Source organism: Terrapene carolina, unplaced genomic scaffold, assembly GCF_002925995.2.
Source record: "Terrapene carolina triunguis isolate 2854851 unplaced genomic scaffold, T_m_triunguis-2.0 Scaffold69, whole genome shotgun sequence".
In the NCBI taxonomy this organism is placed as follows: Eukaryota; Metazoa; Chordata; order Testudines; family Emydidae; genus Terrapene; species Terrapene triunguis.
The window spans coordinates 56,407,919-56,426,692 of NW_020664420.1; the positions used below are offsets into that span (position 1 = coordinate 56,407,919).

Here is an 18,774-nt window from a genome sequence, read left to right on the forward strand (position 1 = left end):
GTGTGTGTGTGTGTGTGTGTGTGTGTGTGTGTGTGTGTGTGTGTGTGATTTCCTAGTTGTTTTTAAAAAGGAGCAAACAAATTCCATCATAGGGTATACTGACACTCACATGGTTCATTGGCAGTGTAGGAACGTTTTGTATCTACTACTACCTCTGCCACTTGCAGTAATAAAGCAAATTAGCGCAGTAGTAGCCTTGCTGTAGACCAGAAGGGGAATGACACTTTGCCACATGATTTCACAGCTATTTGCTGACCAAGGAATGGTGACTCCACTATGCACACACATAATACCCAGAAAGCTCCTCTTATGCAAGTTATCCCTATATTACACAAAGTTTGCTTCCTTAGAGTGATGTCCTTTCTTTCAAGTAGCATTTCTTCATGTCACAAACCCAATAGCCTGGAGCATCCTCAAAGTTTTGTATGCATTCCAATTATCCCCTTTTCTGCATTAAACACTTTAGAACACTGAGGCAAGGCTTAACATGTTCATTCTTCTGTACATCCCATCTGACTCCCAACTTCAAGAGCAAATTTTTTCAGGTAAATATTGACTAACAAAAACCTGAAAATTTGTCACACTAACTATAAAAACAGTATCACATTTGAATGAGTCATTTTTGTTAGTCTTCTGCATTAGACCATCTGTGTTAAGCAGTGTACAAAGTAGATTTAACTTGCCTGTAAAACTTGGATCCAGGTGTTGCTGTATGAAGTTTTACACTGACAGGTCATCTGACACTGACAAGGATGGAGAGGGAAGCAAGTATCTGCCCCCATTTTAGTATGCAACTTTAACTACTGTGTGCTATCAGGTGCCCCCATTGTAAGGTCATTATAGACGTATACATGGTTGTGACAGTGACATTCAAGTATTATGGAAGAGGTGGAAACTACTTCAACATGTCATCTGTTCCTCCCAGCCCCAGTACCTTATTTTTTCTATTCCAAGTAGGACACTTGAGGAAATCTGACAAATTGCTGGAAAAAAATGCTGCTGTGTATCTATAGCTGCAAAGCAAATTGTACTCATGCTTTTCAGCAAGTTAGATCTGACTGAGTGATTTCTGAAGCACTCCTAAAAATTCAGCTTTTCAGATGCTTTATCTTCCTGCCTTGACCTCCCTCTTCACTCCCTTATATTTCTAAAGGCAGCATGATCTTGTGAGCTCAGGGGGCAATTAATAGTCTAGTCCAAACTTTGCCACTGCCTTGCTCTTTGGCCTTGGCAATTCACTTAATTTGTCTCAGATTCCCCACATGGTAAGTGGGGATAACATCTTAGCAAAGATATTTAAGGATTAGTCAGTGTCTCTACCATGCTTTGAAAAATGTGACGTGATCAATATTGTAACGGAAGCCATTATATTGTGACACTCTCCTACTGAGTCCAGGGGGATTAGGAATGTTTCAAATTGCTTTTAGCTAATAATTTAGGTTTTAGAGAAGTCATTTAATATGCTCACTTTAAGGCAACAACCCATTTATCCATACTTGATGTGACATTGCACTCCATATTTTTATAAAAATATGTTTATAAGCGTGGAGATGATGTAACTGGAATATGCTTTATGCAAAAGGTCTTTTGTAAGGTATGATTACAAAGCTTATAATCTACTGAGTGTGGTAATCCTCTTTGTATGAATGTATCATTCTTGTATCTGAAACTAGGAATATGAAATATAACTGAGGTCCCATTTTAATTATGCAAATTGTGGGCCGTTAATGGTGGTTTGGAATCTTGATGGCTCCCATTAACCAGGACAACTGGCTGTAAATGGCTGTTTACTTGTAAGACTTCCTGTATACATATGTACGCCAGCAAGTGGGTAATGAAGTCTCACAGGACATGTGACCATGTCACCTGAACTGGAATCCATCTTTAACCTGGTGCTTTTCCATTTAGAAGGAGGGGTGGGAACCCAGAGAGAGACAAAGGATTCCCGCCTTGTGCCAAAGCTATTAAAGGGGGGATGGAACAGAACAATGGGGACTGCAGTCATGAGAAATCCCCTAGTTGCCACCTGAGCTGGAACTAATAAGAACTGTACCAGAGGAAAGGATTGGGCCCAGACTAAGAAGGAGTCTAGGCTGCGAAAAATCTCTGAAGGTGAGATTTACCTGTATTCAATTTCTTAATGTATTAGGCTTAGACGTGTGTGGTTTTGCTTTCTTTCACTTGGTGACTTACTTTATTCTATTATTACTTAGAACCACTTAAATCCTACTTTTTATTCTTAATAAAATCACTTATTAGTGAACCCAGAGTAAGTGATGAATACCTGGGGGAGCAAACAGCTGTGCATATTTCTCTATCAGTGTTACAGAGGGCAGACAATTTATGAGTTTACCCTGTATAAGCTTTATATAGATTTAAATGGATTTATTTGGGGTTTGGATCCCATTGGGAGCTAGGTGTCTGGGTGCTGGATACAGGAGCACTTGCTAAGCTGTTTTCAGTTAAGTCTGCAGCTTTGGGGGTGGGGGGGTTCAGACCCTGGGTCTGTGTTGCAGCAGGCTTGCGTGTCTGGCTCAACAATTCAGGGTTTTGGGGGCCCAAACTGGCAGAGAGGTAGTCTCAGCACACCACGTGAGAGTCCCAAGGGGGTCTCTGTGACCCAACCCATCACACCTGACATATGTATGGTTTATGAAATACTGTAATAAAAGCTAAGATGGCCCTCAAAGATCAAACAGTTTGACAGACAGTTGTATTCATGGCCTTACAACTAACTACACATCACACCGCATATTGTAAGTATTCACTGTAAGTATAGTGGTTAGAAAGGGCATATGCAGGAATTTAAATGTGGCCCCTCTCCCAAGAAGCTCGCTGTCCCCCCACTCCCCACCTAACCTGGGAAGGAGCTTGCTGCCCTCTCCCCCTCCCCTGCCCCAGCAGGAGGTTTCCCTTCCCTGCTTCTGTGACCCCAGGGCCAGAGAAGCTCTATGCCCCTAAAGATTATTGGGAAGCATGCCCCTACTTGCCTCCCTCCACCCCCAAGTGGTTAGCCTTGTGCTTCATACTGAAGAGCACCAAGTTAAATGCTGACACAGAGCTAAATACTCACTTCAAGGGTTCTTAGCACTGAGTACTCCAAGAAAGAAGAAGTTATGTTTCCTCTTTGTACAAACCACATTTCTAATCAACATTTCAGAGGAACTTAATGAAACTTCTAAAGGGTATTAAGTAATTCATTAACAGTGTTCACTCAACCTGGTATGAATAATTAGCAGTAGTATAGATATACACATTAATGTCAGTACTCTATAGTAAAAATTCCAAATGATTAATAAAACAAATATATAATAACTGAATTATTAGAAACAAACATTGAATTTTTTCCTTGAAACAAAAAGGCCATCAAGACGTCAACAGTTCTGGTGCACACAAGTCAAGGCATGTGTAGGAAAAAAAAGTCTTAGAAAGATGGAAAACAAAAGATTTTTCAAGAAAAAATAAATACCACTTTTCTACTATCTTTCTCCCTTCCAAAATATCAATAGGAGACGGTATAAGTCAGCAGTAAGTGTGCACAGACTAATGATGAACAACTATTTCTGGGGCTGATCTACCCAGAGAGGTAGTTTACTTTTGGCTTCAGGGTCCTCATATTCTAGGTTCTCTAGCTTTGAGTAGGGCACACCAAAGACGGAGGCGGGGTACTAGAAATGTAGCATGGGGAAAAAAAAGTCAAGTCAGAAAGGAGAGGTGCTGTGCTTATATTTTTGGCAACAAGATCTTCTAAATACAGTTGTTTAAAAATAGGTCTACAATTTCATGCTAGTGTGATTGCAGTCTTAGATTTCTTCCTAATGTGCAATAGCCTCTAGTCTTACCCATGAATCATGATGAATGCCACCATCAGTGAAAGTTTTTCAATAACTTTGCATAACCACACTTTGATGTTAATCTCACTTATGTTTACCTTAGTACTTCGCTTTCCTGAGTCAAATCATTTAGAGTAAAGCCATGCCAGCACATGTCCCTTCAAACATCTCTCTCAAAGCCAATAGGTGTGGGGGACACTGTGGAGGAAGCATGCTCAGCCCTGAAGGCAAGAAGCATCATTTGTTACTACACAGAACATTTTTGCCTGATACGTATCGGCTTAGATGTGCTTAAGCCATCTTTCCAGAGTACTAGGCAATGATGGGGGACTTCAGCCCTGTGTTACTAACGGGGGGGGGGGAGGGGTGTAGAGTTTTTAAGGACACATGCACCATGAAATAGAAATACAGAATTTGCAAAACATTTGCTTAGCCTGAATTAAGAAATTCTTCATAGCCTGTGCACAGCATCTGCAGCCATTTCACCTTGCAAGATATGACATGCTAGACAACAGCACAGAATTATAGATGGTAAGTTAGTATAGAATTTTTTTTCAGTGAAAAAACTAGGCCTACAGCATATTTTAAAGGAAGCAACAGTATAGTCCAGCAAGCCCACTAGACCCCACTACAAATAGTAAGAATTGAAGGAAGTGGGATTTCAGCCAAATCAGTTTTATGATGGAGAATACATGATGTGGTGATTGGAAAGATTTAATCACTTTGTTTGATATGTTCACTTTATTAAAAAAAAAAAAAATGGCAGAGCCACAATGCATGTCAGTCTAGAAACATGACATGAAGGTTTTCCTGACACTTCACAGTGCTAGGTATTCTGACACAAAGTGTCATGTGTATCTCCAGCAAGCACTGAGAAAGCATCAAGTGTAGAATCTTGATTTAATGAGGTGACAAGTGTATCACATATACACAGAACAGGAACTTCAACACTGATGGACACTTTGAAAGAAGATTCCCCAGCATTACCTGCTAGAAGCAAAGAGCAGAGTTGCTGAAGGGATAAAGTCACACACAGAAAAGGTCAATACCAAAGTGTCAGAGATAGATCCAATTACAAATCCACACATGCACAAAACACTTTGCCTTTTTCCCTCCTCAACATTGTAAGGTCAACCCACATCAGAAGTCAATTTCCAATACTTCGTTAGAAGCCAAATTTTCCTAGACTTTGGTTCTATTAACACAGCACCTGGCCATGGTCCAGGACCCTGTTGTGCTAGGTGCTGTAAAGACACAGAACAGAGATAAATTGCAATCTCTCTGGGGCAGGACTAAGTACTCCCAAACAGGCTGAATAAGTGTTGCATATCTGGCACAAATACCTTGCAATGCCAGCTCCAAAAGTGCCATGCGAACGCCTGTTCTCACTGTCTGGTGATGTTGTAAATAAGAAGCAGGCAGCATTATCTCACATAAATGTAAACAAACTTGTTGCTCTTTGTGATTGGCTGAACAAGAAATAGGACTGAGTGGACTTGTAGGCTCAAGTTTTGAATTGTTTTGTTTTGGAGTGCAGTTATGTAACAAAAAATAAATCTGTATTTGTAAGTTGCATTTTCACAATAAAGAGATTGCACTATAGTACTTGTCTGAGGTGAACTGAAAAATACTATCTCATCAAAAATATAAAAGTGAGCAATGTACGCTTTGTATTCTGTGTTGTAACTGAAATCAATACATTTGAAAATTTAGAAGAACATCCAAAAATATTTAAAAGTTTCAGTTGGTATTCTATTGTTTAAAAGTGCAATTAATTGCAATTACTTTAATAGTGATTAATTTTTTTTAGTTAATCGCACGAGTTAACTGCGATTAATCAACAGCCCTACTAGAAACAGAAAATTGAGATAAGGTAGCAGTTAGTGAAGTTTAACATCAAGATTTAACCTTAATGGAGAAGACACCACCAGTAATTTAATAGTGCCTGGTACTTTGCAGCACATAAAGAAGGCATTGATCTACATCAGTAGGGAGCCCAACAGTCTGCCCACAGATCTTAAGCCACACAAAAAACTATGAGATGGGTACAACTGTAAGCACACCCAAAGCCTCAGTAAGCAATACTATGTGGATACAAAACAAAAAAAGGGAACATATCCCACATGTTCCTCTGCACTTGATACCCTAATCTAGATAATACACTTTCATATCCAAATACATAAGGATCTATTCAACACAACTCTGTGCATATTCAGTTATCCTATTCATTTTGTTAGAAAAATACCAAAAATACAAAAATATGAGCTTACCTTCAAGTTTAGATCCATATTGGTATATTCCACCAGCAAAGTGTGGCAAGGCAAACACAAGTGATCCCAATCCTATCATAAATGATGAAAAGGCAAGCCATCTTGGTTTGTGCCCTCTTTCTCCAAAGAAAGATACAAACAGCGACAATACACAAAAAGCAATGTCATAGCTTGCAGAGATGACACCAGTGAGGGAACTGTTCAGCTCAAAACGTTTTTCAATAGTGGAAATACTAACATTTACTAGGCCATTCACCACAATACCTATTAAAAAAAGAGAGAGACAGACAATTAGACAAACCAAATAAGTATTATTTTCTTAAAAAACTACTGTGTAATCTTATCACTGGATCATGTGCAAATTCAAATTCAATCTTGCCATTCAATCGCTCAGCTCTTTTGAGAGAGAGTTTGTGATCATGACAGCAAAGAACTTAATTCAGACTTTAGCACTGGGCAATTATTTTTTCCAGATGAACAGTTTACAGAAAGGTTTTGATTGACCTGAAACTATTAGTGAGAGGAGATTTTGCCACCCTCCCTCTAGCGTTTAGCCTAGTTGTTAGGGCACTCATCCAGGATGTGGGAGATCCAGATTCAGGTTCAAGGCACCTTTGGGCCCTCTTGATCTGGAGCTGCAGAGACTCTCAGGACCGCTTAAAGTCTTGTCTCTACTTGCAGCAGCACATAGTTATGTGTAGCTACATGTTTCAGTGAAAGGCAGGCTGCATCCCCACTGTGTTGTGTAGCTACACGTGGCAGTGAAGGGCTCCAGCAGGACAGTATATGCTGCTATTTTTAGCAGTGTGACAGAGGAGGTACTGCTCCGGTGTGTAGAGAGCCATATAGGGTATATGTCCTAAGGTTACATCTATAGTGCACACCTCTTGCGACGGCATATATTGTTTGAAAAGCAGGCTGAATCCACACTGTTGTGTGTAGCTACACAAGTCAGTGAAAGGCTCTGGCAGGGGAGAGGCAGCAGGGAAAGGCTGGGCAGCAGGGAGCTGCCAGAGCCTTTCCCCACTGCAGGGAGCTACAGAAGCCTTTCCCTGTGGCAGGGAAAAACTCCTGTAGCAGGATACTGCACTGCTAAAAATAGCAGTGTAGGTGAGGAGATACTGCTTCGGTGATTATATACCCATGGTATTTACCCAGTATGTACCCAGTATGTACCCACAAGGTTCAGGAATGCTTGTACTCTACTTGCCTAAACAGTGCTTCACCATCTACATGCGATTTATACCTGTACTAGCTAGGCATGCAGTGTCTGTACTTTACACACAGCTATAAGCATAGACACAAACATATATAGCAGCCTCTCAAGGATGCCCTATAGGCAGAAACACTACTCAGACCATCTGCAGCATACCCTTCCTGCTGCTAGCCTCACGCCCAGCATAACCGTTACTGCAAGGCTTCTGAGGGGTCCTCAGTCAGTCTTACAGCTTGCCTCCATAGTTCCTGCACTGAGGGAAATCCTTAAAGCCCAGTATTGGGCCAGGGAGAATGACTTAATTGCCACACCTAGCATAAAAAGGACTGGAGAAGGGCTCACCCTATGAACTGTAATATCCAAACTACTACACTTAATTCATATGTTGGAGTACTGGGGGGGAGGGGAGAGTAATTCCAGTATTCAAGGCCACTATGACAGACTGTTGGTGTGATGGGTTGTTTTTTTACTGGGGGGGAAAGGGGGAAGAGGAGTACACCAAACACAGTGGTGACTAGAGGCCTTAATGACCTAAAGGAATGAGCAAATATCAAGCTGGTTTTCTGCTTCTGTCATTTTTTTGGCATATGTATAGCACTTCAAACATCTACTTAGGTCCCTGAGCACTCATATGAAGTAGGTAAGCATCTTTATATTTTAAAGATGGGAAATTGGCTCACAAGAGTTAAATACCTGTACACCACAAAAGTGAAGTAGGTCAGTAACTGATTACAAAAAACTGTTAAACGTTCTTATTGTAATTGGTCATTGGTTTAGTTACCTATGTTCAATCACAAACTAAAATAACAAGCAAATTCATTTATAAGAGTTTAGATAATAATTTAGTGCTAAATGTAATTGCTGGTAAAATAATGGTTAATGGCTCCTCATTACTAAAGGAGCAAAACAGTTGCTTTAGCAGAGATGGAAGTCTGTTGATCCAGACACTATACTATTGGCAACTCCCAGGTCTTACTCCAAGAGTTCTTAGCACCCGAGTAAATATTAGCTAAAGAACAGTGTTTCAACTATTTGCATTTCTACAGTATGTGAAGACTAGCCCACAGTGTGGTCCACAAGAGGTACTGCACTAAAGAACTAGGATGTTAGTTGCAAGTCATTAATCTTTGACTTACTTTATTAAAGCTAGTCATTACTATTTTAACTTTTTACTAGGACTGTCGATTAATCGCAGTTAACTCATGCAATTAACTCAAAATTAATCATGATTAAAAAATTAATTGCAATGTTAAACAATAGCATACCAATTGAAATTTATTATATTTTTGGATGTTTTCAAATATATTTGATTTCAATTACAACATAGAATACAAAGTGTACAGTGCTCACTTTATATTATTTTTTACAAATATTTGCACTGTAAAAATGATCAAAGTAGTAGTATTTTTCAATTTACCTCATACAAGTACTGTAGTGCAATCTGTCATGAAAGTGCAACTTACAAATGTAGTTTTGTTACTTAACAGCACTCCAAAACAAAACAATGCAAAACTTGAGCCTACAAGTCCACTCAGTCCTACTTCTTGTTCAGCCAATCACAAAGAGAAACAAGTTTGTTTACATTTATGTGAGATAATGCTGCCTGCTTCTTATTTACAAGATCACCAGAAAGTGAGAACAGGCATTCACATGGCACTTTTGGAGCTAGCATTGCAAGGTATTTATGTGCCAGATTTGCTAAACATTCATATGCCCCTTCATGCTTTGGCCATCATTCCAGAGGACATGCTTCCATGCTGATGATGTTAGTTAAAAACATAATGCGTTAATTAAATTTGTGACTGAACTCCTTGGGGAAGAATTCTATGTTTCCTGCTCTGTTTTACCAACATTCTGCCATATATTTCATGTTACAGTTGTCTCAGATGATGACCCAGCACATGTTCATTTTAAGAACACTTTCACTGCAAATTTGACAAAATAAAAGATATACTAATGGAAAATTTCTAAAGATAGCTACAGCACTCGACCCAAGATTGAAGAATCTGAAGTGCCTTCCAAAAGCTGACAGGGATGAGGTATGGAACATGTTTTCAGAAGTCTTAAAAGAGCAACACTGATACTGAAACTACAGAACCCAAACCACCACCACACACAAAAAAAACCAACCACACACCAACCTTCTGCTGGTGGCATCTGACTTGGATGATGAAAATGAACATGCGTCGGTCTGCACTGCTTTGGATAGTTATTGAGCAGAACCTGTCATCTGCATGGACACATGTCCTCTGGAATGGTGGTTGAAGCATCATGGGATATATGAATTTTTAGTGCATCTGGCATGCAAATATTTTGCAACACCGGCTACAACAATGCCATACAAATGCCTGTTCTCACTTTCAGGTGACATTGTAAACAAGAAGCAGGCAGCATTATAGGGTCCAGAGTGACCTAGACAAATTGGAGGATTGGGCCAAAAGAAATCTGGTGAGGTTCAACAAGTGCAGAGTCCTGCACTTAGGAAGGAAGAATCCCTACAGGCTGGGGACTGACTGGCTAAGCAGCAGTTCTGCAGAAAAGGACCTAGAGATTACAGTGGATGAGAAGCTGGATATGAGTCAGCAGTGTGCCCTTGTTGACCAAAAGTTCAACAGCATACTGGGCTATATTAGTAGGAGCATTGCCAGCAGATCCAGGGAAGTGATTATTGCCCTCTATTCGGCACTGGTGAGGCCACACCTGGAGTATTGTGTCCAGTTTTGGTCCCTCCCCCACTATGGGAGGGATGTGGACAAATTGGAGAGAGTCCAGTGGAGGGCAACAAAAATGATTAGGAGGCTGGGAAACATGACTTACAAGGAGAGGCTAAGGGAAATGGGGTTATATAGTCTGCAGAAGAGAAGAGTGAGAGGGGATTTGATAGCAGCCTTCAACTACCTGAAGGGGCGTTCCAAAGAGGATGGAGCTAGGCTGTTCTCAGTGGTGGCAGATGACAGAACAAGAAGCAATGGTCTCAAGTTGCAGTGGGGGAGGTCTAGGTTGGATATTAGGAAACACTATTTCACTAAGAGGGTGGTGAAGCACTGGAATGGGTTATCTAGGGAAGTGGTGGAATCTCCATTTTCAGAGGTTTTTCAGGCGTGGCTTGACAAAGCCCTGGCTGGGATGATTTAGTTGGTGTTTGTCCTGCTTTGAGCAGGGGAATGGGATAGATGACCTCCTGAGGTCTTCCAACCCTAATATTCTATGATTATCTTCTGCAAATGTAGACAAACTTGTTTTTTCTGAGAAATTGGCTGAACAAGAAGTAGGACTGAGTGGACTTGTAGGCTCTAAAGTTTTACATTGTTTTATTTTTGAATGCAGGGTTTTTTGTACATCATTCTACATTTGTAAGTTCAACTTTCATAATAAAGAGATTGCTCTATGATACTTATATTAGGTGAATTGAAAAATATTTCTTTTGTTTTTTACCTTGCAAATATTTGTAAACTCAAAAATATAAAGTGAGCACTGTACGCTTTGTATTCTGTGTTGTAATTGAAATCAATACATTTGAAAATGTAGAAAACATCCAAAAATGTTTAAACAAATTAATTGCGCAATTTTTTTTTAATCGCGCAACAACCCTACTTTTTACCCATATAACTAAGTGGCCAAAGGTTTATTTTTTTCCTTCCTCTTTCCCACTACTAAGCGTTTCAGATGTGCATTGGTGTCATGTCACTGTCTGCTTGAACCTTTACAATTGGTATGTGGCTTTGACAATTTTTGTGACCAGCCATAGTTTAAATTTCAGGATAATAGTTTATTAATCACTCATCCAAGTACTGGAAAACAATTTACAGACAATGCAGTATAATATTTTTATTAAGTTATGCCTGGTCACAAAGCTTGTCAAAGCCACATGTGGATTGGCTGTATCGATTTTATTCTTCTCAGCTTACTCCTGGTGTCAATAATAGTCCTACCCAAAGTGTGAAAATAGCCCTCCCTCCATTTGTCCAGGGAAAGAAGTGACTCAAAAGTGGCAGCAGTTTATTTGGAAACAATAATGAAGACATTGTTTTCACATTCTGTCACTCACTTTGAAGAGCTATTACTAGTCCCTCCCACAGTTGTGAACTGCAGCAACTCTTGTGGTTATAATTTATGATGACTCAGACATGCATCCTAGGATGCAATTATGCACTTTTATATTGATCAAAGGCCACATAAATCAGATATTAAGTTAATCATTATGTATAGTATATAGTTAAATGACTATACTATAGAAATATAGGCCTCATCTGAACTTGAAATAACAGCAGGTAAAAAAAAAAAATTGTCCATTTTTCCAGACAGCTCCACTTGAAATGTAGGAGAATCTATCCATTGCTAACTATTGCAATATCATCTTTTTAAGACCAGCTATTTGACTACAAAATCTCTGTAAGTTGGAGTCCTAAGTGTGCCCAACGTTGCCTTCAGTTAAAGCAGTGATACATATGCACACCAGTCCTTTACAAATTGCTATTTATTTTTGGTTTTATTCTTTATGTAAAAATGTTACATGCTTAGATGAGATGAAAGTTGAGGATTACTGTATCTAGAAGGTTTAGAGCAGTAATGCTCATCACCAATTAGTCATAAGTTCCACAGAAGATATAAAACTATGTTGAATGATTAGGCAGGTACTTTAGTATTGGGTGGGGGGGGAGGGGTGGCATGTCTACAATGTATTACCTTCTTTGATGTTTCTGAAATTTGAAAACTGAAATACTTAACTGTAACTACATTAAAGTAATTGTTCCCATAGTAGAATGGGGCAAGGTAGAGTTACAGCAGTTTGGACTGCCATAACTCAGCATCTACATATTCCTAATATGTGGGGGAGTATTATTTGTTAAATACAATCTGCATTTAAATTTCCTGGCTCTGATACTCTTTAGAACTACAGTATTCTTGGAAGTGTGGGCCATTCCTCCCCCAACACACAAACATTCATACCAAACAATAACTTTACAATCTAACTTTCAAGATACACCTTTTATCTAGATTAATTAGTCTTCTCTTCCCTCCCTTTCCACCCTCATCCAATTTCAAAAAGGACATCATGACCTTCCTGCCTTTGACATGTTATTAACACCTGAAGGTAGAAGAAGACCTACTCTAATTAAGACATTTAGCATCCCACTACTATAAAAAAGAGGGAACCATTCAAAATGCAGTCTAAGTCTCATTGAGATACTGTGTCTGATTATGCATAATTTATTTGATTTACTATGAAAGTCACTGTAGTACCTAAGCATTTCACAGATATTAATGGGTGCATCCTCACAATACCCCTGTAAAGATAGGGAAATGTTATCCCTATTTTACATATGGGGGCCCAAGCCACATAATTTTGTCTACATAAGGGAAGTTTTCTAAAGAGCTTCCATTTGTGTTAGCTACATTGGGATCCCTTGTGTAAACAAGGTTTCATATTGCAGAAATTCACATAGTCATTTACTTGTGCAGTCAAATCAAACAGATACAAGATTAAAGAACTACTGAGAACACAGAAAACCTTATCTACATCAGTATTCCCAACCTGCAATATTGGCAAATTTAGGTGCTTCTCCTAGTGTAACCATAGCCTGCAAGATAAAGGCCCAATCATGCAGTCAAATTGGTGTAGGCAAGCTTCAAAACAGCTCTGCACACTTCCACCAACCTGGACCTCTGATGCCAAGATCAAGACCTTAATGAATTACCCAAGGTGGTCTGTTGCAAAGCCAGAAAACTTCTGAGTCCTAGTCCAGTGCCTTCGTTATAGAACTACCTCAGGCCCCAACAAGCAACGCTTAAATATATGCTTAATTTTAAATATGTGCTTAAATTATCTGATAGATCATGACCTCAGTTCACAGATACAAGTTTAATATATAATTAGAAATTGTTGAAATGTTCCTCCCTGATATTCTGTATTTAAATGTTTATTTTCTGATGTTCAGCAAAACATATCCATTGCCAATTTTCATTTGAAAGACCCACTATCAACTTAAGTTTGGCCTGATTTAGAAAATGTTGAGCCTTTCTGAACAGAAAATTTTTCTACTCTTTACAATTCAAATGGAAGACATTTTATGCATACCTTTGCAGTGTTTAAAAATAAATAAAAACAAACCATAAAAGCAGTATGAAATGGATTATGAACACATGCCACTGAATTCATAGTCCAAGATGAGAGAAATGCAAGCAAACAAATACCATAGTGATACATTTAGTAAGACTAGATTTAAAATCTAGTGTAAAGTGTTTGTACTAAAACCTCCTTATCTATTACTGTATTTGTGAACCTTGACTAGTCTTTTTTCAAAAACAAAACTTTATTTTGAGCAGTGGGGATTGGATTCATAGGGGGCACTAAGGCTCAGCATTGTAGTGCTGAACTTTCAGGTGCCATGCTGCCAAGTGACATTCACAATCCTCAAATTCAGCACCTAGACCAGTGGTTCTCAAACTTTTTTTTTACTGGTGACTCCTTTCATACAGCAAGCCTCTGAGTGCAACCCCCCCCCCCTACAAATTAAAAACTCTTTTTTATATATTTAACACTATTATAAATGCTAGAGGCAAAGCGGGACTTGGGGTGGAGGTTGATTGCTTCCCCCCCCCCCCCGTAATAACCTCGTGACCCTCTGGGGGGTCCCAACACCCAATTTGAGAACCCCTGGCCTAGACATCCTGTACAATGCATAGGGAGAGTTGGACACCTAAAAAAGGAATTCACTGATGCCAGCACACTGAGGGGGTCCTGCTGAAGCTAGCCAGTAGGAAATGTTGAGAAGAGGAAGTTAAGTGCCCAAGTCCAGGTGAAGAGACACCTCCCTCCACTCAGGATTCAGCCAGAAACCCTCTCCTAGAGTTAGAACCACTGCACTTAGATGCCTTTTTACCCAGAAGCCCAGTGACTAAAGCACTCACTGAAGATGTAGGAGTATTTTGGAGTGGGTTTCTCTTGACTGCTCCTGTTGAAGCTGTTCCACTTTGTATAAAATAATTGACAGTTCATCGGGCCAGAAAGAGACTCTATAGCCCAGTGTTTAGGGCACTCACCTGGGATATGAAAGACCTATTCCACATTATGAAGAGCATAGATTTTAACCCAGGCCTTTCATATCCCTCATGACAGTGGTTTTCCAACCTTTTTTTCCATTTGCAGACCCCTAAAAAATTCTGAGTGGAAATGCAGACCACTTTGGAAATCTTTGACATTGTCTGCAGCCCCCAAGGAGTCTGCAGACCACAGGTGGAAAACCACTGCCCTATGAGTGCTCTAACCCAGTGGTTCTCAACCTTTCCAGCCTACTGTACCCCTTTCAAGAGGTTGATTTGTCTTGCATAACCCCAAGTTTCACCTCACTTAAAAACTACTTGCTTACAAAATCAGACAAAAATATGAAGTGTCACAGCACACTATTACTGAAAAATTGCTTACTTTCTCATGTTTACCATATAAGTCTAAAATAAGTAGTGAGCCCCAGGGTTGAGAAACACTGCTTTAGTATATAGAGCAGTATAAACATGTCATTGTCTGTATGAAATTTTAGTTGGTACTGACTTTGCTAGTGCTTTTCACGTAGCCTGTTATAAAACTAGGCAAATATCTAGATGAGTTGCTGTATCCCCTGGAAGACCTCTGCGTACCAGTTGAGAACCACTGGTGTAACCACTGAAATATTGGGCAAGAGGCTAGTGCCCCCTCCTGCTTTCTTTTTGGTGGACAGGGGAGGGTGCAATCTGGTAAGCATGCCAATTAAGTGAAAGGAGCTTTATTCAGGCAGCTACCTGGCATGGCTCTCTGCAGCATCAAGGCGAAATTATCATTAATTCCACAAATGTGTTTTAAGGAAATGTAATACTGACTGAAAATATCTGTCCCAGCCCAAAGGTCAAAAATTACACAGAAGTAAGGGTGGCATGGTATGGTATTGCTACCCTTACTTATGCGCTGCTGCTAGTGACAGAGAATTGCAGAAGTAAGGGTGACCAGTGCCCACAAGATGTATTGCACGCACACCAATTTCCTGGCTATCCCTCCTCAGCCCCCTCGCCCCAATTGGGAAGAGGCTGGTGCCACCCCCAAAGGTGAGTCTTGATCTCTAGAACTGCACTGTGAATATTACAAGCAAAATAAGCTAGCTGAAAAACTTGCAACATGCAATTTCTTTGTTTTATGATTTAGTCCTAGAACTCAGTGATTACTAGACTCAAGCACCAGGAAAAATTGTTTCACTGGATTCAGTGACACCTAGAAAACATTTGTTTAAAAAAAAAAAAAAAAAGTTAAGTTATCCTGACTATGGTCCCAACTCTGCAGAAATGTACACATGTGCGTAACTTTGATGCATAAAGGTAAGTACGTGCTTAAGAGTGTCCAGGATCAGGGCCTGTGTGTAGTCATGACTGCACACCCACTGATGCACTGGGCTCTCAGGTTTGACTGCTGGAGGTTTTCAGTACTAAGCCATTGTTGGAACAACAAATACGAGGGTCTGAAAATATACTTTAATTTTGTAGATAAACTAACCAATCTGATGAAAAACAGTGGCTGACTTGCTTGGAACACAGCTAGTCACATTATCCATGGCCTAACCAACACACGCTTATTGTTGTGTTAACATTTGATTTCTTTGTAAAGTCATATAAAGTAAAAGTTATTCCCCTTTTGCCATGTTAAAAAAAAATGGTGGGAGCATTTTCCCTATATTATAAGTAGTAGTGAAGTGGCACAAGAAAGGGTGTGAAACCGATTGACCAGAGAGGTACTCAGGGATTCAGACAAGTTTAAGAATAGGTAAAGAAAAGGGAGGGAGGGGTAGAGGGAAAGCAGTCTAGCATTATCTAGGTCACTTTAGTTAGGAGCCTGAATATGCATAACATGGAGCCTGACGAAGTCACAAGATTGCCACATTTTAGGCTGACACCAACCCTGCTGGAGCTCACACCCCGGCTGTTCCTCTCTTATCCCAAGCGTCAAAGTCCCTTCCACAGCCTCCCTAGCCCATCCCACCCTTCTCCTCCACCTTCCCCACAAGGGGCACGGTAGGGCTGCCCTTTCCCCAGGGATCGCCCCCCTCAGGCGAGAGTTACCTTGGAAGATGGCCAGCAGGCTGTAGGCGCTCAGGTAGCCCTCGGGGTTGTTGCACAGCTGCAGAGCCCTAGGGGTGAAGCTGCCCCACCCGCACGGCCCCTCCTCACACTCAGGCGGGGGGCGGCCGGGGGGCGAGCGTGGGCGGCTGGCGCTCGCCCTGGGCTTGAGACGGAGGTCGGGGCTGGAGGGCTCGAAAGCCGGGTTCGCGATGCCTCCCCGCTTCATAGCGATGCAGTCCGCGCTCAGCTCCTGCCCCGCTCCGGCCAGAGGCAGCCTCAGCCGGGACCGGCCCCTCTAAATACTCGGGGTAGGTGGCTGCTGCCTCCCTTGGGGCCGCCTCCGCGCCTCCCTGCGACTGGGGAGCCGGCTCGGGCGGTTTCGAAGAGCGGGGGCGGCTACGGCTGCTGCCCGGCACCTGCCGCTGTGCCCCGCACAGCCCTGGCTGAGGGGAGGCTGCGGCCGCTACAGGGGAGGGGCCTCGTGCACCTCTGCCTTCGGGAGCTACCCCTGCCCCAGCCCGGGCCCTTCGCCAGCAGCCCTCTCGCCTTCGAAGGAAAACTTTTTAAAGCTGCCTTTTCTCGGTCTGCCTTCTGCCCCCCGCCCCTCTTCTGCACGGGGGCTTTTCGCCCAAGGAACCTGCAAAATGACACCGCACCACCACTGGAAGCGTTTTGCAAATTCATGGTTATGCCTCAATACCCAGTTCTCCTTTATGTTACCAGAGTCATAATGGTTTACGTAATTAAGCATGTCAGGGTGTATGAAGTCAGGAAAAAACAGCCGGTGGAGATGGGACTAGCCTGGACTCCCAGCTAGGATGACTGATGTAGGCTCTACAACCACTGATAATCTCCGGCGGGTGTGGACGTGAGCGACTGGCATTGTTGCAAAGAGCTATGAAACCAGACTGTAGGCGGATAGACAGAAACCCCATTGTATTTTTTAAAAAATCAAGTACCTGAAAGAATCCCTTCCTGAAAGTCTCTCGCCGGAATTGAAACTTTCAGAACATCAAATGCTGCCGACAGAAAAAGCTAGAGGGTAGTTATTCCGGGTGCTGTCCTTCCTCATGCCCCAAAAGTTAGATCGGATGAAACCCATCCTGAATCACTAATCCAATTTCTGACCAAAAAACATTTTCCAACTGTTGTTTCTGAGAACAGTTTTTCCAGTGTTGACTCACAGAGACTGGTTGTGTGGTGGATATGATAGATACTTGCATCTCATAAGCCTATAAATATATTCCTGACACAGAACAAGGAAGAGGTATTGCAATTTTGTGGAGGCATCAAGTGTGGGTGTTCATCAAGTGTTTAGTGGTAGTACCAGTTTGTTTACAAAGAATAGGAATTAATCATCTTACCCCTCTGAACAAGAACACTTTGGAAGGAGTCCAGGGATGATTTAATATCACCAGCAGGTGCTCATCACCGGGCAGTACAAATTTGTCCTATGGGATCCTCCATCCCCTTTCATGAGTCCAAAACAGTTTAGACTCACAGGAAAGAATAAAATCGAGCCAGCGGGTGTTAGAAAAGGCCTTGGTTAAGTCTCAGCACATATGTCTGACTCCCTAACCAGGATTTCTTTCCCTTAAGAGCACAGCCTGTAGTTTCAAGTACTAGCAACTCAAGGGAGCACATAGCAAGAGGACAGACAATTTAAAATAGAGAAGGTTTGTGACAATTCAAAGCAGTAAAAGAACATAATCCTTTTTGCTTTAAAAGACAACCTAACATTTTAGAGCAGTGGATTGTGAAACAGAAGGAAAATACTTTTTTAGAGCAAGGACCGTTTTTAGAAGTCAGATGGAACGTTGGAGTCAAACTGTTCCATAGCAGTTGAGAGTGACAGTTGGTGGATGATGTCTATGATACTATGAAAGTAAATCCCTTCACCTGCCTCACACAGGCTCAGCTAAACATCCCTCTGCATTTATGCCTGTTTGTTAAATATCACTTAGGGCCCGATTCTTCTATCCTTAGTCACTGAATAGTCTCTCTGATTTCAGTTGGACTAACTGAAACCTATGTGACTACTTGAGAGCTGGTTGACTATTGAGTAGTACAGGGAGTAGTTAAGGAAAACAAGACAACTGCAGAGAAGCTACACCACTACTTTGTATTGGCCTTTAGCAAGTAGGATTTTGGGGAAGACACCTACCCTTTTTACATGAGCTCCTGTCAGACTGAACAAACACACTTCTCTATACCACTCTCTCGTCCCTCTAGAGTCAAATGGAATACTGATCTCAATCTCACCCTACCCTGAAGCTAAGCATTTGGCACAATTTATTGTTAACACCATCTTCATCCTCTCTCCATCTACTACAAAATAAGATCCTGAAAAGATATTACTGGATTCCTGCAAGAC

The 18,774-nt window shown here is 41.2% G+C and overlaps 1 protein-coding gene across 1 annotated transcript in view; it reads right to left on the bottom strand.

The window, feature by feature from the left end:
• The window catches only part of LOC112104336 (solute carrier organic anion transporter family member 4C1-like), a 109,504-nt gene extending 92,878 nt beyond the window's left edge, over window positions 1–16,626 (bottom strand). The window contains exons 1-2 of the mRNA XM_024196612.2: window positions 16,401–16,626; window positions 6,104–6,367 (exon numbers count right to left, since the gene is read on the bottom strand). Of these exons, the coding sequence (XP_024052380.1) occupies window positions 6,104–6,367; window positions 16,401–16,626 (490 nt within the window). The remainder of the gene's footprint in view (window positions 1–6,103; window positions 6,368–16,400) is intronic.
• Between the last annotated feature and the right edge of the window lie 2,148 nt (window positions 16,627–18,774).